The sequence below is a fragment of the Gavialis gangeticus genome, unplaced genomic scaffold (assembly GCF_001723915.1).
Source record: "Gavialis gangeticus isolate Ggan-Ray unplaced genomic scaffold, GavGan_comp1, whole genome shotgun sequence".
Lineage (NCBI taxonomy): Eukaryota > Metazoa > Chordata > Crocodylia > Gavialidae > Gavialis > Gavialis gangeticus.
In genome coordinates, this window is record NW_017729022.1 from 97,132,832 (window position 1) to 97,154,226 (window position 21,395).

Sequence of the window (21,395 nt, forward strand, 5' to 3'; positions counted from 1 at the left end):
ACGCTCAGCAGCAGACCCAGAAGTAGACCAGAACTACTTCTGGTCCACTTCCAGGTCTGCTATGGAGCACACGATGGACTCCCCTGCCCCCAGGCTCAGCGACTGGTGCCTCCTGGGTCTAGGGGGGCACTTAAGAGTCCCCTGGCAGCTAATCACCGAGCCAGAGGAGGGTGCAGGGGGATCCCCTGCATGCTTGGTGGTGGACCCAGAAGTGGACCAGAAGTACTTCCAGTCCACTTCCATGTCTGCTACCAAGCGCATGGGGAACACCCCCACACTCCCGTGGGATGCTCCATCCAGCCCACCACCTCAGCGTTCACCAGCCATGCCTGTCTTCAATTATAAAACCCAACAGTTAAAGAATCACTGCTCCCCTATATTTGGATAGTAAAAAGAATATAAGAACTTTTTCTTGCAGAATAAATGACAAGTTGGCTAAAAAAATCCCAGACCTGATTTTCCATTGCCTTACATTTTGTACAATACTCTTTCCAATGAGCTGAAAGGGCTTTTAAAATAATTATTCACTTATTCTTAAGCACTTAACCAGTACAGGAACCCAATTTCAACAAGGTAACTCCAATGAAATGTTAAGCAAAAAGGCAGATCATTGTTAGGAATAAAGCTTGGGGAGAGGGTGACAGGGAGACTTCATTGTTTTTTTATTAGTTCCTCATTTTCTTTCCTGCTGAATTCACTTCTCTCTGTTAGCAGAAGTATGTGTTCTGCAAATTCACGAATGGCACCCCGACCACCACTGCATTTACAGATAAAGCCAACAGCATGTTGTGCAGCTGTGCAAGCATCCGCTGGAGCACCACTTGTGCCAGCTTTCTTTAAGCACTCCACATCGGACTCTTCATTTCCTACCAGAGGGAGAGGAGACACATGTGAAAATGCACAATGAACTAAGAGTAACTGAGACAAACAAGCATTTTCCCTGGAATCGAAGGAACTGAATCATGGGGTTGTGGTCTGGGCTGTTGCATGAAGCCCATGCCATATGCAGCGCCAGGTCCAGGTGTGAGCAGTACATACCCTATGCTGGCCTTAGTAACTGTATGCACAGCAAGTTATGGGTCAATGCATGGTGAATGAAGCACTGGACCTGCTGCATATTCTGTATGTGGCACAGGGAGCTAGTACAGAGTGCATGCTTTATGAAGGTCCCAGGGCCTGCATGTACAGTGAGTCCTGGAAGCTGGCACATGCTGCACATGTACTGGACCTGGTGTTGCAGTGCTTGGCAGAGGGTTGCTCCTGGTCAAGTGTGGGGCCAGATGAGTTTGATACCCCTGCACTAAGCAATTTTTATTGACCTAGGATTCAGCAGTCCATCCCTGGTAAGCAAAGGATTTAAGCACTTGTTTAAGCTTTGACATCAACTGGACCTAAGCACATACTTAAAATGGTTTCACAAATCTGTGCTGTGATTTGCATTTTAATCCCACTGAATGTTTCTTGTTAAGCATGGAGCAAATGCTCTGAAGATGAACAATGCAAAGTATCATTATCCTGTTAAATTTGTGCATGCCACATACTGTTTCATTATAATGAAAACAAAAGAAAATAATCAACTTCCAATGGTATTCTGTAGAAATCAAGGGCAATTAGTATCTTGGATGGGGCCCCAAAACAATGAAATAGGCATACTCTATATAAAGCATTATTTTTCAATCTCATGGGCTCATGTAAATGTGCAAAACATAAGTTGTGCCTTCACCCATTTGATATGCACAAGTGCTACATAAGATTCCAGTGAGTTATGGACATAAAAACACCCATGTCATGGGGCTGTGCAAAGCTTCGGTCACTGATTCGATTCAGAGGAGATTCAGCTTGATTTGGTGGCTGAATCTCTAAATCCGAATCAAATCAGGAGACACATTAATCTCTCCAAATCGCATTAGAAGCCTCCAATTCTATTCGGAGGGTTTCGACAATTTAGCCATAGACACGGCTGTATATGTTTTTCCTGAATGAAAGCAAAACAAAAGAAAATAACCTAAATAAGCTACTTCTTTCCAGCACAAACGCTTTTTTTTCCTCCAGTCTTCAACAACTTGTAGTTTATTCTTCACACTGACTTCCACATCACAGTTCAACTTCATAGCTGAAAGTGTTTTTGAACAGTTCCTTTCAGAGATCAGCAGTACCTATTAAACCAAGTTAAAATAAACTGCATAAAGAAACAGACAAAATGAGTTACCAAAACAAACAAACAAACAAACACACAATCACAACTGAAATTGTTTCTAGGAAATCTCGCAAGTACCAGTAACAGTACGGCATGGCTGGTGTTTCTTTTTACCCCCAGAGTTGAAGAGATTACAATACAATGACCCTTTGGGAACTATGACACCGTTCTGAGTGCCAGATCACACCAGTGAACGCAATCACTCCATGGCTGGATCTGGCGCATGGGGTCATTCTGCAGATGGATCCAGAGCATAACACCAGGCTGGCATGCCAGATCATGCCTGCTGACTGACCCTATGTGTTGACTCTACACTGGATCCAACTCACGAACCAACTCTGCCCACGGGTCTGGAAGATTCAGCACCAATGCAATAACCTATTATAGAGCTCACCTTTCTAGTCATTAAAGAAGAGCAAATTATCAGTCTAAGTTTCCTTGTAATTCTCAGAACGGGGATTCTCATTTACCTCTTAAAAAGCAATGTATGCCAGGGGTGTCAAATATACTGGGAAAAATAAGTTAATCTTAAGAAGTACAATTTCCCTTTGAAAGCACATAGGAGGTTAAGAGAGAAGTAAAAACCACTACAAATATTAAGGATAGGGGAGAAGGTCTTTTAAGTGCAAAATTCTCCTTTCCAGGCTGGGCTGTAAATTGCTACTAAATACTGAGCCCTCAGTCCATGCTTGGAAGCAGCGGAAGCTGTGCACCATACAAGACAAACTGTGTACTAGAAACTATGGGCACAGGATGAAAACTCAAAGCCCCAGGGGTCTGAAGCTATGTTTGGATCCTGTTGAATGTAAGCTGCAGAGGATAGGGCAATGGGCTCCCACACAGGTTAGGCAACTCAGCTTGGGTTGCCAACAGGTACAGCACCTCAAAGATGTTGCTATGTAGCAGCATCTGCAAGATCCCTAATCTCAAATGCTCCGCATATCTCGGGTGACTTCGGGAAGTCAGTTAATCTCCTGTGCCTCAATTTCCTTGTCTGTAACCCACAAATAACTGTACTTCTCCACCTTACAAAGCTATTGAGAAAACAAAGGTATTAAAGTCTGTGAGGTACTTATATGAAGTAAGCAGGAGCTGTATAAATACTGAGAGTGGACTGCTGCCCAAGGCATGCTTTAGGCCAGCAGCCCAGGCACCACCAGTTATGACAGCAGGACATCATACAAATTCTTTCCCACTTTCTTTTGGGATCCACTGAGCAAATGCCAAAGCTTCTATGAGTGAGATCTAGAAAGTGTTCAAAACCACGTTCATTTTCTATAGGGAACTGAGATCATAAGTTCACCACACATTACAATTAGCTGACCTAGCATTCATGACACCTCAGTGTATTGAGCTAGAGTGACCTAATCACAATTTGTTAGAATTGTTCAGCTCCCACTCAACAATGAAATTTAAGAAGGTTTTAGTGTGGAAGGTAGATGAGACACAAAATCTCTCATTCCAGAAAGGATGCTCACCTTAACTCCTCTTTCCCGTAATAACTCGATCCCAACAGCATCTTTAAAGTTATAAGAAATCATTTCTTTCTGATCTTCTGACACATAAACGTGACCATCTGTGAGGCATCCATCAACAACGCAAACCAGCCATTTCACCTTGTGTAGAGCCTCTTTACCAAAATAGCCATATCTAGACAAAGAAGCTATCATTTTCAGGATGGAAGACTTAAAAGATAAAATGGAACTCATTAATATCATTGTGATATTTAAAGCCAAGGAATCAGTTTTATGATTCTTGCTTGCTTTTACAAAAAGGAAGATTCCCCATCTTGTCAGCTTTTAAAATATACCCCATTCACAATCTGAATGAATTCATTTTCTCAAAACAAATAATTGTATTAATAAATGCGGCTCTGCCACAAATTTGTACATATTGTCCTTTTTATTCTTGTTTTAAAATCTTGCCCTGCCCCATCTGCTGCTCTGCCTTCTGCTACCTGCCCCATCTGCTGCTGTGCTGCCTGGCCCCTTCCCAATCTACGTGCCACAAGCTGGCCACCCTTGTCAAAAGGTACAGACAGATGTAGTGGGTACACTGAGAACAAATGGTACCCACAGAAACTATTACATTGTAACTGCTACACCTACATCAGTGCCTCTTAACCTTTTTTGAACCAGGACCAAACATCAATAGCCAGTCCTGACCCAGTGAATAGTTTAAGTAGAAAACAGCCCCCTGGACCTGCTGGTGCCCCTCAATCACAAACCACAGCCCCCCAAGCTCTGCTGGTGCCCTTCACTCCTGACTCACTGGCCCCTGCCACCAGCCTCCCAACGTGTGGGGTGGGAAGTGTGTGTATGGGTCATGGGGGGCATGTGACCCCCCATATTTGTGCACCCACAGCAGGTATGGGGCTGCACCCATTTCAGACCAACATGGGCCATTTCAGACCTCCATGGCCCAGCAGGTGGGACCCAGCACAGGAGGGCAGAGTGGGGCATCGTGACTCTTTGCTACCACTGCCACTGAGACCCCTGCACCTGCTGCACTGCCAGCAGCTCAAGGAGTAACAAATGTGGAAGGCCGAGCTGTCCTCACCTCCGCCCACCGCCAACCACTTGCTGGGCTGCAGCTCTACCTCATGCCATGGCCCAGCTGCTGCCACCGCTGCTCCCTTCAGGGTGCCCGCACTGCCCTCACATCCCTGCTGGGGTAGAGCTGTGGGCTACGGAGAGCAGCGACTGTGACACAACAGCAGAGTACAGGACAAGCAGGTGCCACTGGGAGGACTTTCAACCAATGATTAAAATTTTAGAACAGAGGGTGGCACCAGTTCAGCTGCTCTCAGATATAAGATGTGTGGAGATAAGAAAGAGAGAAAGCACTGGTCAAGTATCTTTAAATTAGGCAACTTACTTAAAAAAACCAGCATTATAATAATAAAACACTGTTCTAAATTCTGTTCATAGCAACACAAACCTCCCTTTTTACCTCATCACTCTCTGTTCCGCAATAGGCCAATCGATGTCAACATCTATGTCCACACTGAGCTCGGCACCCATTTCAAAGTAGTCCATTTTCCCAGCCTAAATAAAATTAAATCTCATTATTTTGTTTTCCATACTTTATTTCAAAAACTAATACAACAATGTTTTTTGTGAGCTGTTGTAGGAAGGAGAGGTACTAACCCGGTGTGGCAGAAGCAATTGATCTTGTCCAGCCTGGGCTTGTCCAGCCTGCGGCCACCACTGAAGATGCCAGAAAGAGCAGATGGGCAGGGTCTCCATGGAGACTGGCTTGAGACCCCTGTGGCCAGTGCACGCTCAGTTGGGAAGATAGGACGGGGACGTGGGAGGGTAGGGATGGGCAGGAGCAGGATGGGTAGGGGCCAAGCTGGGGCCAATTGCTGGGCAGTGACAGCTTGGGGTTAGGGCCCCAGGCAGAGCCACAATCCACGCCCTGCACACTCCTACTCATGGAATCAGTGCCTGTGACAGGGATGTGCAGAGGCCATATTGTGGCTGTGCCTTGGGCTTCACATTCACTGCCCCGCAATCCCAGCCCTGGCCCTGGCTGCCCATCCTGCTCCTGGACGCTACGCCCTGCCCACCCACCCCAACTCCTTCCACCTGGCGAATGTGCCCTGTTTGTTCCAGTCCTGGCCTGGGCTCCACGGAGACTCTGCCCACCTGTCCATCTGTCCACCCATTGCTCCATCCTGCACCCTCAGCAGTGGGTGTGGGGTGGACAGGCGGGGGGGTTCAAGCAAAGGGTCTGGGTCTGGCCGTGGCAGCCATAAGGAAGCTAAGTCCAGCCACTGCACTGCCTCAGCCCCACTGTGCACCCTGGTGGGGTGGGACCAGCTGCACGTGCCATGGCCCAGCCTTCCCCCCACGCCTGGGCCAGGTGGGGCCGAGGGACCTGCTGTGGGCTGGATGGAGTTCCTTGGTGGGCCAGATCTGGATCACGGGCTGTATTTTCCGCACCCTTGGAAAAGCACATCACAGACATGTTGAATTCTGCAGTCACTTTATTCATTACTGGCAACCAGCAGTCTCAAGAGACCATGGGGACTGCACCTTTGGTAGGTTACTGGGTACCACCACAGTTTCTTGAGTGGCTGAGGAGTCCAATGCATGACAGGCAGACCCTTCGGCAAGTTGCACATACAAACTCAGTTGAGCTTGCACTGGCATGCCAAGTACTGTTTTCTCATCTGCCTTTAACGCCTCTTCTCTAGCTCAGCATTGACCCTCTTCATCTCAAAGTGACATAAGCCCTGCTTCACAGCAGCTTTCCACTCACAATGGTCCTAAGTGATTGATTCCAAGCATTGGCCATTGATGCACAGCTCATGAAGGTTTTTCTTCCAGACATCAACACAATGCAGTTTGGACTGTCCAAGTTGACATTTGCCAGTGGCCAGCTCACCATCAACTATGTCCTTGGGGATTCAGTCATCGCTCATACAGTTCACATGCCATAACCAACAAAGGAGTCTCTGGCTCAGAAGCACAAACATACTGGGTATCTTGGCCCATTCCAGAAGAGTGGAGTTGAAGATTCTGTCATGCCATGTTATGCCCAGGATACAGCGAGGACATCGAAGATAGAAACTCTTCTGTTTTCTTTTTTCTTTGGCATAAGGAGTTCAAGTTTCACTGCCATAAAATAGAGAGGTGAGTACTCAAGCGCTGTAGAAAGACATCTTTGTAGACAGAGTGAACACTCTGTTTTTCCAAACTCCCTTTTGAAGTTTAGCCATGGTGTTGCTTGCCTTTCCAATGCAAGCATTAATTTTGGCTTCCAAGCCAAGATTTGCAAGACAGTACCAAGTAAGTGAATTTTTCAACCACTTCCAGGCTTTCATCATTTATTCTAGATTTGGGAGGGTGGTCAACTTGTTGCTCCACAACTATTGTCTTCTTTAGGCTAATGGTCGGACCAAAATCACCAAAAGCATGAGAAAGGCGATCTATGAGATTAAACAATGTTGATTCCATTAAGTCTCTTCGTGCAGAAAAATTGCCAGGAGCATATTTAAAACCCATTTCAGTATAACTGCATCAGCTTAAATGGTAGGATAGACTTTTTTTAACTTGGGAATTCCAGGCTCTCTTTCTGGCTATCTTTTTGCACAAGGAGGAAGTAACTTCAGCATGTGGACAAAGAGCACTTGAACCCCTTTCAAAAGGGGAATTAAAAAAATAAATAAATTAGAATATTAGCTGTTGCCCTTTTTGAAATGACGCGGGAAGGCCTGGAGTCCACATCTTTAGGGCCAACCCTACCAAAATTAATGGGGATTAGGTCCCTAAACACCTTTAGCTAATTGAACCTTAGTCTCTTTGTACCTAGATTTCTCCAACTCTAACATGGGAGCATGGAATGAATACTGACCTACCTCAGGGGGTGTACTGAGTCTGAAAAATATGCTCATTTTCTATAACATAAGGCACCCTAAAATTGAATGTTGTGCTCAAAAGAGTGTTCGCTGTACTCTTCTGAAAAATCATTTGGTACTTTGTTATTATTACAGAGTTTCCAACAGAGTTCACATAAAACATGCCCTTTAAATCAGTCACTGTACAAGTATGTTAGGAATGTACTGACAGAGTTGAAATTGGGCCAAACTAAGAAGGTGCACAGACTGAGCCTTTATCCTCAAACAACTGGAAAGAAAAGATAATAAACTTGGCAATTTTGTTTTTACTTCAAGAAAAGGTGGATTTTTTAAAAAAACTCTGATAGTGCCACAAGGCTATGGCAGCAAACAGATAGTGGTAGCAAGCATGGTTGACTACCTCTTTAGTGAAAGCCATAGCCCTCTTTCACACTGGATTGCTTCTTCTGTACCTTTCACAGTAACAGCATAGCATTGACATGAAGATAAGAAAGTTACACAGGATAGCCTGGATTCTTTGTCAGGTTAACCTGCAGGCAAAGGAACCCAATTAAGGAACCTGGATCCAGTTCCTCCAGAGCCATCCTTAGAATATTCCTAATGTGTGCAATCTGGCTACAAGCTACAACTGTTTCTTTGGAGATCATGACAGATCATCTCCTTTTTGATCCATCTTTCACACTGGGAGTTAATGTTAATATATAGGAGACACAACAGTTCTACACCCACTGGTGACTTCATAACAGTAGGACACACCACCACAGCATGGAAAACATATCTACTTTGTTTGAAAGAAAGTAAAGTGATTTTGATTCCTGATGTCCTAGAAATATTTTGTGCTTACACAGCACTTTAAAAGTGTTAATGAACTAGACCCCTACTGGGGGGGGTGGCCTTCTGTGACTGAGACTGGCACAATAGACAAGGATATTTTAAACTAGGAAATCTGAGAAGGTTGTGTGATACTCATTCGATCTATGTGCCCCTCTGTTGGCCACATGACTCCTGCCCCCACTAGCTCCTATGGGTACCTTCCTTTTTTCTTCCCTGCCGAGCCTTGATGGGGCTATATTAATGTTAAGGGAGGCTGCCCCAGGGTCCCAGAGTGAGCCCTTGTACCCTTTATATTCTGTGTTGCTTATGAAAATTCCATGTGAAGGACATTATAAGCATGCTCTAGCTAATGCCAGAGGATTAAACAATAATTGTTATATAGAATGAGTCACTTCACACTGGAGTTTAAACCTTTGCTACTGGACATTGATTTTTATTACATAATCCAGTCAAATGCATGTACAGTTGCTAAAGCCAAAGGGTACAAGATGCATTACAGGAAAACAGAAGCACCAACCTGTAAGCAACCACTCTCAATTATTTGTCTTGTAGCAAAGTAGAATGACCCATTTTCATATAGCTCTCCTGACCAATCCTGCCGCCGGCAGCGCTTTGCTGGATTCACATTGTCAGGTTCCAAAACTTCACATAAGGAAAACAAATAAAAAAAGTCATTCACAAAGGGAAAAAAATAAATACTTGTTCAAAGTCACTTCTTAGTTCAAATAATCTGCTCTGTGAAATTAAGGACATAACTGTGCCACAGGCTACTTTGATCACTGTCTTAGAAAGCACAGATTTTTTTTGAGAATCACTGCACTGCCCATTCTTCCTTAGAAACATGGGATCATGAGATGGAGGAATAACTTGTATTTCTTGCACAGGAAGCTGAAAAAGTCTAATTCCAGCTTACAGAGAATACATTTCTCCCAGAAGTCTTCAGATGAAAAGTTGTTCTGTCACTCCTTCCCTTCCAATGAACTCACCAGGTCCTGACAGACAGCCCTTGCCTCTGTGAAAGATTGTTCTTTCCCCTAGTGCCCTCTTTGATACGTGGTAGAGATGTTTTCCCCTAACCATCCAAAGGGAAGGAGGTAGGAGTGAAAATATCAACTCTGCATATCTTTAAAAGCAACAGTGTCTAAAGACACCTCCAATTTTCAAAACTGGAAAGCCAAAGAGGGGCATAATACAGTATCTCCACTAGAGATCCCTGGAGCCTAACACAAGTCCATAGTGACTAACTACAGCAGCTAATATGACCAGAGTTCATCTAAGAGCAGAACTGGCTGTTTGGGATACATGACAGAGTAAACTACTACTTGCACTAAAGGCCTGAGGACAAGGCAGAGATGCATCATTCTAGCACTTCCCACATGAGAAAAAAGAAATGAGGTTGGGGGCTTGAGTAGGAAGACTATTCTGTAGGAAAATACCAAGCAAACATATAAGAGAAGAGCCCTTCTTACAAAAATTCTTATGAAGAATTCCTATGAACGAATCCAGCCAAACAGCTTTAATATTTAATAGGAGAACTAAGAGGCATGCATTTACAGTGGTTAGAAATCACTATCCATCCAAATGCAGAAATAACTGAGCAGGCTAAGTGCCAGGTTGGTTGTACTCCCAACAGAGTGGGAAGCAGAAACTGATTTGGCAACTGGAGGCTCTGTTTAGTGACATTCAGTGATCACGCACAGTGGCTAGCACCATACCTGAGGTCCTAGAGACCCACAAGTAAGCTACAGGAGTATAAGGGGAAATTTGCTGGAGCACCGTGCTCCAGGAAACAGCTTTGTGCACAGCAGTACTGACATGGCAGAAATATGATTGATCAAGGATGAAGATGTTTGCAGAAGGAGGGGGCAGGTCTATGCATTGTGCAAAACAGGCATGCACAGAATGAAGTCACTATCAGCAGCACTGAACCCTGAGAACATCTGAACTTAAAAAAGTCAGTAACTACTTACTAGGACACATCTAGTAGGGCTTATAAATGATAATCCTTGGGTCATAATAGGTTAAACTAGGTAATGTAATGCAAAAGAGGAAAAATATAAACACCTAGGAAGAGAAGTAACATTTGTCTGTTCTCAGTGTTTTAAGGCTAAGTGGAAAGAGCCCTGTATTTTAACTGCAAACTATTCTTGTAAGCAGCCACTATCAGAAACACCATATTCCTGAAAAGCAGTTTTTCCTGCCCTTTAAGTTGCAGACACTGGTGAATTCTCTCTCTCCTTCTTTAAATATTCCTTTTAACGAAAGGATTTTCTGGTTATACCTAAGCTCATTCTTCAGCATTCAAATCCTTTAAGAAATGTTTTGGTTAGAACCTGAAGCTTATTTTTCCACACTTGGTAAGCCAAAGGGACATTGGTTATTAGAGCAGGTACTGAATATCTAACACACATGGAGTTGCGATACATGCACTGGCTCCACGTCACACCTAGGCTAGATTTATCCCTTTACACATGTCCAGTAAATCAAGTAGGGCTGACAACTCCTGATCTCTACCTGGTACAGCCCTGAGTCTCCTGGCTATCTAAAATACGATGTACAGAATTGTAAAATTCAGTCCATGATTTCAACTTTCCTGTTTTCTTTCTATAATATTTTATTGGATCACAGGCCTATAGTTTTAGGATGACCCTGCTCTAGAAGGATTTTGAACATCCGTGACTCCCACCAGACGCAACGAAGGTTATGAATAAGGACCTACCTAAATTGTGGTGAGACAAAGGGTTTTTCATGGCCTGTTCTTGGCACACAGGGCCAATCTTGGGGGCATTTCACAGCAGCCCTACCCCTCAGCACTGATTCACAGAGAGGCCCTACCCCTTGGCGCTAATTGGCAGAGAGGCCCTGGCAGGGTGAGGAGGGACAAGGGGGCAGCTGCCATTTTGTCTGCTGCCCTTCATGCTGCCCTACCAGCCAGCAACTTCTCCTCCTGGTAGCAAGGACCACCGGCTCCTGCTGAGAAGCCATCATTTTATTTATTTTTGTGGACAATCCCAGATTTTGGAGTTTCCATGAAATCTGCAAAACCACAAATTACGTAGGTCCCTAGTTAGGAGTGCTCACCTCCCTGCAGAACTGGAACTTCACAACATAGCTAACATTTTAGATTCAAAGGTCTGAAAATATGTATTAAGCATGCAATAATGGTGACAATGTCCAGATTCTGAGGTTGCAGAAGAATGGGGATATTTTAGCAATATCTTACTACCCCTATACACATGCTCTCAAGAGCCACTCTAATTAAAACACCTGCATCATCTCATATATTCAGTATCCTGCATTTCAAAATGGTGGCGTGGGCGCTTTACCTAAAGTTGGGGAACAAGCTTTGGCCAGGGAACAAGCTTGTTGAACAAGCTTTAGTTAAAGCGCCCCCATTGCCATTTTGAAATGCAGGATGCTGAACACATGAGACTGACTGTGCAGCACGCTGGACTGAGTGTGCTACAACATGTTCTAATCAGAAAGTGTCAGAACACTTGGAAAAGTGCCCCTAGTGGTGCAAAAGACACCAAATTAGTCTCCATGGAGACCAATGTCTTCTAGTCACAGAATGAGCCCAATACAGGCACTGATTGTGTAAGCATCCAATGTCCTAATTCATCAACATGTGCCACCCTCAAATGGAAGAACCTCTTTTACAAAAAGTTGATTCAGTTTCTCTCCATTCAGTGTTAGCTATGGTAACCAGGAGGCCAATTAAAAATACATCTTCATTCATGTTAGTCAATACATGAAAACTAATATAAAAAATCCTAATGAAGATGAGGTAATTTATAGCTTTAAACAAGTTAGTCTTTACCTTCTTTTGCTATAAACAAGCCTAGGGTTTATTTTGATTTGTTAATTCATCTTCAGAGAAAACTACTCCGCCTGCCCTAGTATTTAATTAATGTTAATCACTAATACATACTAAGAACACATCTCTCTCTTCCCCCCAACCCCTTCCTATAAAGAAAAGATTATATGGTCATATCTACATGTCACTTGAATATCTAGCAAGAAACAAACTTAGCATTTAAGCCTAACCATGGTTACTTAATGATATTCACACTCTGAACTTTAAGTCATCCTAACAAAATTAAGATGAGACAAAAGATGAATATTAAAATAACAGTGTTCAAAGAGGGTCTGAAAGTGATTTGATTTCTGTGACTATGAAGTTTATGCATCTAAATGTCACTTTAAGCATACATGAGAAAGAGGTAACATTTATTGTACTGGAAGCTTTATCAAGTGTGGTAATAACCAGAAATTTAAAAATATTACCTCCGTTTTTATTCTTATGCCATCTAAACTGATACCGTTTCACAACAGAAAAGACAGACTCATAGCCTTCCTTTTGGATCATTCTTGCCACTTTTATGAGATGAGTGGGATGTAAACAGGGAGACGTTGCCTGAATATTTCCTACGATATCAATCTCTAAAGAAGAAAAAATTAGAAAATGTGAAAAAATTGTTCTTATGAAATATTCAATGTGTATAAAATATTTTCATGTGCTTGTTAACAATATTTACAAACGTACACAGTTCTAAAGACAATTATTTCTCTCTTCCCCAGTTATTTCAATAGAAATGAAGGGCACTCAACACCTTTTAGCCTTGGGCCTTAAGTCAAATAGAAACTAACATACCTGGATGATGATGAAGAAACTCTGCTATGGTTTCCAGCGAACTAGAAGAGTCTTTAGATACTTCAGAGCTTCTGCGATGAACTTGTGCACCAAACTGCTTTGCTACATTCTCAATTTCATCATGATCTGTGGAAACCCACACACTGTTGGCAGACAGAGAAAGAATAAATAAACGTAAGAGTAAGTATTAACATTATTTTTCAGCTCCATCACCATAACGTTAACCAGATGATTATTAGTTTTCCTCATGACTAGGGGTCCTAGTATTCTATTCGCTGCAGAAAACCACAGAATACATGTTTTCCCTGATCTACCGAAAGCACAGTGACGTCCCATAACAAGCAGCGTCATTTCTGCTCTCGTATTTTGGCCACACGTTTTGCCTTTTGGGCAATCAGTAGCAGGGGGGCTCCACCACCCTCCTAAATATCACCATTGTTAAATAGTGCACTACACCTGGAAAAAAAATTAAGATGATAGGATTTGCTCACTGACCAAAAAGCTATTACCCGCAGCATGATATTTTTTTTAAAAAAATGCAATACTATGATCAACTGTATACAACAAAGTTACTGGATTCAAAAACAGGTTTTTAAGCCAAGTTGCATTGCAATCTAATACCATGTGCTGCCTGAGGTACCATGCAGGTAGGAGTACAGTATAACCTTGATCATACATGTCCAAGTTGAGTCACAACCTGCTCATTCACAGCAGGTTACTGAATTAACAGTCACTCAGCTGTTTGCTGCAACTTTGATGCCACTTTTCCAATCAGTCATGAATGGCACATGCCCCTGGCAGCTGGGGGAGCACAGTGGCAGTGGGAGCGCGGTGGCAGTAAGAGTGGAGCTCCCGCAGACACCGCCGGCCCTGACAGCAGTGCAGCGGGGCTGAGTGCTATCCAGGGGTTGGCGACCACCTACAGGCACTGCCAGCAGTGTTGGCGGCAGCCAATGGCTATCGCAGACTGCCTGCAGACACCACCGGCAGTGGTGGCAGTGGGGTGGCAAGTGGCAACTGCCTGCAGGCGCCACCGACATTGTCAGTGGCACCTTTCTGTAGGGGGTGCATTGCCACTCTCAGGGGGTGTACGTGCACCCTCATGCACCAGCTACGCGTCGTCCCTGCAATCAGCTGCATCTCATTAGTAGTGTCACATAGCTGATCAAAGAAGTAACATCAAAGAGCAGCAAACACCTGCAAGTCTCAGTAGTCCTGTGCAGCTGCTTTGCCATATACAGATAAACCCTCAATTTTGAATGTATGGGTTTAAGAACACAACCCTGCTAAGAATCCATTTTCTACTCTATTTTATGTCATCATTTAATAATTTAAGGACTCCTGGTAAGAGCCCATGGGGCTAAGGAGATGTTGAAATAAGAGTCCATTCATATCTGTTGGCACAGTTTTAGTTAGAAATGGCTTACAAAGCTAATGCAATGAAATAAAACAAACAGGCCGTATCCAGTGTGAAGGTTAGTCAACCAACAGACAATGGCACAGGCTTTGGCACAAAAAAACTTCAATTCTGGTCTAGCAGGGTGGCAAGAATAAGGAATGTTTGCAAAAGGATCTATGTACTGTGCATAATGTTTGCAAAACTCATGGACTGGGCAAGGCCGCTACCATCAGTATCACAGCACACTATACAGTGTAATACTGCTCACCGTACACACAGCTCTGGTTATTACTCTGGTAATTTTTTCCACCTCAGACATCATGGGATTTATATATATAGTAAGGATGATGATAGTAGATCTCAGTCACAAGTTACACCCATGTGAGTGGTCTTGCAGTCCTAATTGATACTAAAACTTGGGGAAAAAACCCAACTTCTCTCAAATTAAACACACAAAACCTAGCCCTGTCAGTTTAAACTGTGTGTACATACTTCCACATTAAAATTATTGCAACGACACTAGAAAACATCACATTTTTGTCTCAAAATGTTGTAGATAAAAGTAAGACGACCCACGCGGCTTATGTATGAAGACAGCCAGCAGGTTGGAAACTAGCAAGCTGTTGAAACCACCATCCTGATATAACTAACCAGAGCAGGCATAGCAATGGACACTACTGGACCTGGTTCAGAATTTTCCCAACTAAAAGTTTCTTGACTGGAGAATACCCATTTGTCAAAACCCAAACTCTAATAAGGCCAGATCAGAACAGAAGCCTGAAGCTGGGGGTCATACCCTTTACACAAGCAAGTACCCACAGCAGGTGGTGTGATCTACATGGGATGTCCCCAAACACATTCCTCTCACCGACATGCTTCCAAACTATGCCAGACAGGCTGTTTTGAGGCATCTTGCTGACTACTCTTGAGACGTTAATCTCTGGTGTGCTTGAAAGCAGCCACTAGCAATGACCTGGAGTATCTAAACTGATTCATTTCCAAATTTGGAGAGCGTATACAAAAGCAGGCAGGATGGAGGATGTGCCAAGGAATGTCATGATGCAAGCTGGTGCTTTGGTGTAGGCATGGCTTAAATACCCTCCGCACCAGACCACGGTAGGTATTTAATTATTTATACAAAGTATAAGTGCATGGGGTTGCTCTGTCCTAAGTGCAGGACCTCATGAGCTTTCTTTTGGCCCAATCCTCCAATTTCTCTAGGTCACTCTGAATCCTCCACCGCGTCTACTCCACCCTCCAACCTGGTGTCATCTGCAACCTTGCTGAGGGTACGCACTATGCCATCTTCCAGATACACTCATTAACTATATGATAATTATGTCACATGAGTGGCGTTATCGTGAGCATCCCCCACTCATGTGAAAATCACATTGCACATGGCCCGCCTAAATTTATTGCACAATTCAACCACAATACACACTAACTGTGTGATAATTACATTGCACGTGTGACCAGGCTACATTTATTGCCTGATTCACCCATGTACTGCACAACATACGTGGTGTGTGGCAAAGGCCAAACAGGCAGGATGGAGACCCTAACCCTGCCACAAGGTACTCTAAGGGTCTGACAAGCTGTGACTAGTGACTGCAGCATTGCCAGGTCTTTAATATGAAATGATTGTACTGGATGCTCAAAATGATCATATTTGCTGAAAATCTATCATACACTGAAAAATATGTAAATACGTATGCAAATAAGTCTTATTTACTTTATACTGCTCACTGTAAGAGTAAGAACTGGATCAAAGCTGAAGCATTTCTTTATTTCGAGACAAAGTCATAAGTGCTGACAACTAACCCAAATGTGGGTTAGGACTCCCTGAGCATGACTCAGGTTTTGCATATGCTGCATCAAGTAACTGCCTCAAAAATCACTGTACATTTTTAACACTTTAACTATTACTTTTTGTACATTGTACAAGGGTTGAAATTATTATACAGATAAGCTAATCATTGTACACCTGGCAACGTGGGGCTTGGCTAGTGGGGTGGGAGAGACCACTCCAGCAGCCCAACCCCCTATGGAATGTCCAGCACAGCCCTCCCCCATAGGATGGATAGAATGGACTCGCCCACCTAAGTGCATCAGTGCACACCCCGTTATCAGGCAAGATGCGAGCGCGCGCTCGCGAGCTCCGCGCATGCGCATACCCAGCTAACGAGCAGAAAGGGGCAAAACTTGGGGAAACCATTTGCGGGTTCTGCGCATGTGCGCAGCCAGCTAATGAGGGAGGGGGTGCTCGGGGGCTCCACGCACGCGCACCTCTGGAAGACCTTAGCGTCGACGGCAGCCCGCAGCACCCAGCCCAGGAGGGGCAAGCCGGCCAGCGGTTTGATGTTTTTCAGCGGGATCCCTTTGCTGCCGCCCCGGGCCAGCACCAGCGCGGCCATATGTCGCACCGGCTTCCCCGCTTCCACACCCAGCGGGGAGCACGGGCAGCTGCAGAAACAGGGGCAGTTGCAGGAGCAGGTGGCGGAAGGCTCCATGCTGTCCCTGCAGACACCTCGGCCCAGCGCGCCGTCCACTGCCACGTGCGACCCCGCTCCCTCCATGGCTGCCGGCAATGCAGCCATTGAAATGGAGTCTTGCGACTGCAGCTGTGGCGGGCGGGGAATAGTAGTGGAGGCGTGTGCGCACGCGCCCAAAGGGTCTGCCTCGCCCCCGCCCTCCACACCGGGCGGTGCCGAAGGCATGCTGGGAAATGGAGTTCAGCTGTAGCGAGAGAGGACGTGGGAGGAGCCGTGTGCGCATGTGCATAAGGACTGCCCGGTCCTGAGGGAGGGCGGTCACCTGTGAGGAGGGGATGTTCTGGACACAGGCGCACTCTCCTTGCCTTGCTTTTTAACAGCAGCCCCTTCCTTGGAGCCTGGTGCTCGCAGAGCCACCCAGAAGCAGTTGCTCTGCTACTGCCCAGTTCTGACAGTACAACTGGTGTATGATGTTTTAAAAAAACATGTTTTGGGCAAAAAGGACCTGGCTGTGGCCCGTGACAACAGATGATACAACCTTGTGCCCCTGAAAACAGATGTTGCTCTGTGCGCGTCTTTTCTGTCCTGCCCACGTGAGTCCTAACCTCACTCGTCCCCTCTGGCTTTACTGCTTCGGGGAGACTTGGAAGAATGTTGTGGCCTCGATGGTCCAGGAAATGGGCAGGAGGCAGGCTTTAGGAGGATGATGTCTTCTATTTTACCTGCTTCCTGGTTGAGATAGACCCCACCTTATACTCTGTGCTATACTGTGCTTTCTTGGCATCTGATGAAGTGAATTTGGGTTCACGAAAGCTTGAGCTCTCTCTATATATAGATCCTATTTAATCTATAAAGGTGCATCTCTATCCTGCCTTCTGTCTCCAGACTAACGTAGAGTTTGGATTATGATTTGGATAGAGGCTGATTCTGCCTCAGGCAGGAGGTTGGATTAGATGACCTCTGGAGGTCCCTTCCAGCCCTACTCTGTGACTCTGATTGTGACTCAAACACAGCTAACTACCTCTCTCTGCTTGGAAATAGACAAGCTTTCAAAAGCAGTGCATTCCTTTTTAGGCCATTTGCTCTGAACTCCAGCAGAGGGCAATCTCTGCACACAGGAATGATTTTCTGATCCTGTGTATCCAGCAGTCTATATTAGGACCTGATGAAGAGTGTCTTGCACAGGAAAGCTTGCCTAGCTACTCAGCTATACAGTTGGTCCTCTAAAAGATATCACCCTGAGAAACCCTTCCCTCAGTCAAATGAAGTCTTTGTCCCTGAGGCATTGAGTCCTTACAAGTTAAACTAGATGTTCCCACCCTCCCTTGCTGTGTTCCATGACTGCTGGCTGCAGGATGTAGTTTTCCTCTTTGTTCCATTTCCTAAGTTGCATTAACAGATAAAAATTAGTTTATTTTCCCTTATTTACTGAACACATCTTATTTTATTTTAGTGTATTTTAGTGCTCATGATGTGTGGGATCTCCCATACAGGAGTCTTCTACTATAGTGCAGGTACAGCAAAGATAGGAGCCCAGAGCTTCTCCCCAGTTATCCCACTGCGGTGCTAGAGAGACTCCTGTTAACAATAACAGAGAAATTCATTTACCATATCTATTCATTTCTTAGCTTCTAGACTGAGCCTTAGGCACAATGCCCATTGTGATGCTGTTTGTTGTGAAGACGCATGTACAATAGGAAGACAGCTAAAATCATTAACTTACATCACATATAGGACAGGGTAACAGTTATGTGGTGGCATCTTGCAGAACTGTTATCAGTCCTTCTGGGTGAGACTGAAACTGGTAACTTGGGGATGCAGTTCCATATGGTCATCGTCTTGTTGCACTGCACTTAATTTTGAGTTGTCATATAGTTCATAGTTTCATAGTTGGTAGGGTTGGAAGGGACCTAAATAGATCATCAAGTCCGATCCCCTGCCATGGGCAGGAAAGAATGCTGGGGTCAAATGACCCCAGCTACATGATTATCCATCCTTCTTTTGAAGACCCCCAGGGTAGGAGTGAACATCACTTCCCTTGGAAGTTGGTACCAGCTCCTAGCCGCCCTGACTGTGAAGTAGAGCCTCCTGATATCTAGCCTGAATCTACTCTCAGTCAACTTATGGCCATTATTCCTTGTTACTCCTGGTAGTGCTCGAGGGAAGAGGGACTCTCCCGTTGCCTGCTGGTCCCCCTTGGCCAGTTTGTAGACGGCCACCAGATCCCCCCTCAGCCTTTTCTTGTGGAGGCTGAACAGGTTCGGGTCCTGTAGCCTCCCCACATAGGGCCTGCCTTGCTGCCCCCTGACCATGCGAGTGGCCCTCCTCTGGACCTTCTTAATGCTGGCCACATCCCTCCTGAAGTGCAGCGCCCAGAACTGGATGCAGTACTCCAACTGCGGCCTGACCAGTGTTGCATAGAGGGGGAGGATCGCCTCCTTGGACCTGCTCGTGTTGCATCCGAATGCATGACAAGGTGTTGTTAGCCTTCCTGACCATGTCCCCAGATTGGTGGCCCATATTCATTTTGGAATCAATAATGACACCAAGATCATTTTCTGCCTCTGTGTTGACAAGAAGGGAGCTCCCCAGCCTGTAGGTATGCTGCTGGTTCTTCTTCCCCAGGTGCAATATCCTGCACTTGTCAGTATTGAAACCCATCCTGTTCTCATCCGCCCACTGCTGTAACCTGTCCAGATCTAGGTGTAGCCTATCCCTCTCCTCCAGCGTGCCCACTTCTCCCCACATCTTAGCATCATCCGCGAATTTGAACAATGTGCTTTTCACCCCCTCATCCAAGTGGCTGATGAAGATGTTGAACGGTGCGGGCCTGAGGACCGAGCCCTGGAGGACCCCACTGCCCACATCCCTCCAGGTCGAAAAAGACTCATCCACCACCACTCTCTGGGTGTGGCCCTCCAGCCAATTTGCAACCCATCTGACTGCGTAGGCATCAGCGCCACAGTCGCCTAATTTCTTAATGAGAATGGGGTGAGAGACAGTGTCGAAGGCCTTCCTAAAGTCCAGAAAGACTACGTTCACCGTGACACCTGTGTCCAAGGATTTTGTGACCTGGTCATAGAAGGCCACCAGGTTGGTCTGACAGGACCTGCCTCGAATGAACTCATGTTGGTTGCCCCTAAACATGATCCCATCTGCTGGTCTCTCACAGATGTGCTCCTGGATAATTTTCTGAAAGAGCTTCCCTAGGACCGAGGTAAGACTAATGGACCTGTAGTTTCCTGGGTCCTTCTTCCTCCCATTTTTGCAAATGGGGATCACATTGGCCATTTCCAGTCCTCCGGCACCTCGCCAGAGTACCATGAGTGCTTGTAAAGCCGTGCCAGGGGTCCTGCAATGACCTCTGCCAATTCCCTCAGCACTCTGGGGTGGAGATCGTCAGGACCTGCTGATTTGAACATGTCCAGTCCCACCAGAAGTTCCCTGACTAGGTCCTCACTGACCCTGGGCCTGGCTGCGCCGCCCCTGGGTCCATAGGGGATCCCAGTGGGAGGGATGCCCCAGTCCCTGCTCAGAAAAATGGAGGCAAAGTTGTTGTTAAAGAGGTTAGCTTTGTCATCTGGTGTAACTGTATTCAAAAGCATCACTCATGCCAAATGTGAGAAGCAGGCAAAAATGGAATTTGTTATCAATTTTAGCAGATACAGAGAGTACTCACTCGAGTGCATGATGATCCCATAGCAAACAAATTTCCTTTTTATCAGAATAATTTGATTGGGCTATAGTTGAGTATCCTTGGGGAAAAAATTAAAAAACTGATTTTTTTTAGTTTTTTGCAGTTAATTTTCTAAGACTAAGTAAATGGCACTTTGGTGGTGGTGCTGATCCATATTAGTTCCTAGGTCTATTCCCTACTGTGTGCATGAAACATTGTCTTTTGAAACAATGTGGTAGGTACTACTTCACAGGTGTGCAATTATTTTGGCTGGAGGGCTGCTTAATGAGTTTTAGCGAGCTGTCAAGGGCTGCAAGAGTAGCCTGCCCCTTGAGAGATGCCTTGCCTCTGGTCACTGTCTTGGTGGTGGAAGTCCCACCCCCTAACCCCTGACCTTTGCCACCATAAGTCCCCCCCCTCATCCTGGAAGTACTCCATTTGGGAAGAGGGGTTCCCATCTTGAAACGAAAAAAACCTGAATTGTATACTAAAAATCAAACATCCACAATAGCATCTTAATTTTATTTTTAAAAATATTTTTGTTCAGATTTGTGTGCATTTGTGCAGTGTGTATATAGAGGTGATTGCATAATAGCTCAAAATGAGGGGGGTGTGGGGTTTGTGGAGAGTGAGAGTGGGTCCAGTGTTTGTGGGGTATGTAATAATGTGTGGGGGAGGGTATGGTTGTGGGGTTTGTAGGGGAGGATTTGTGGGTATGGTGGGGTATGCATGGGACCCCCTGCACCCATCAGCACCCACCCCTGCCCCACAATAGCCT

At 45.2% G+C, this 21,395-nt stretch overlaps 1 protein-coding gene across 1 annotated transcript; it reads right to left on the reverse strand.

Annotated features, from left to right (window-relative positions):
• Positions 1–500: 500 nt before the first annotated feature.
• CMAS (cytidine monophosphate N-acetylneuraminic acid synthetase) lies at positions 501–17,096 on the reverse strand. The gene is made up of 8 exons (XM_019515665.1): positions 16,736–17,096; positions 13,051–13,193; positions 12,684–12,839; positions 8,914–9,038; positions 5,150–5,244; positions 3,676–3,847; positions 2,006–2,156; positions 501–866 (listed from the first exon to the last, which is right to left on the reverse strand). Exons 1-8 carry the CDS (start codon positions 17,044–17,046, stop codon positions 652–654), a joined length of 1,368 nt encoding a protein of 455 aa, XP_019371210.1. The 5' UTR covers positions 17,047–17,096; the 3' UTR covers positions 501–651.
• Between the last annotated feature and the right edge of the window lie 4,299 nt (positions 17,097–21,395).

Coding starts and splice junctions, on each gene's coding strand:
- CMAS (XM_019515665.1), bottom strand. CDS start 17,046: ATGGCTGCATTGCCGGCAGCCATGGAGGGAGCGGGGTCGCACGTGGCA. Junction 5,245..8,913: donor TTGAGAGTGGTTGCTTACAG/GTTGGTGCTTCT, acceptor AATTTTATTTAG/GCTGGGAAAATGGACTACTT. Junction 867..2,005: donor GAAAGAAGTAGCTTATTTAG/GTTATTTTCTTT, acceptor TCCCTCTGGTAG/GAAATGAAGAGTCCGATGTG.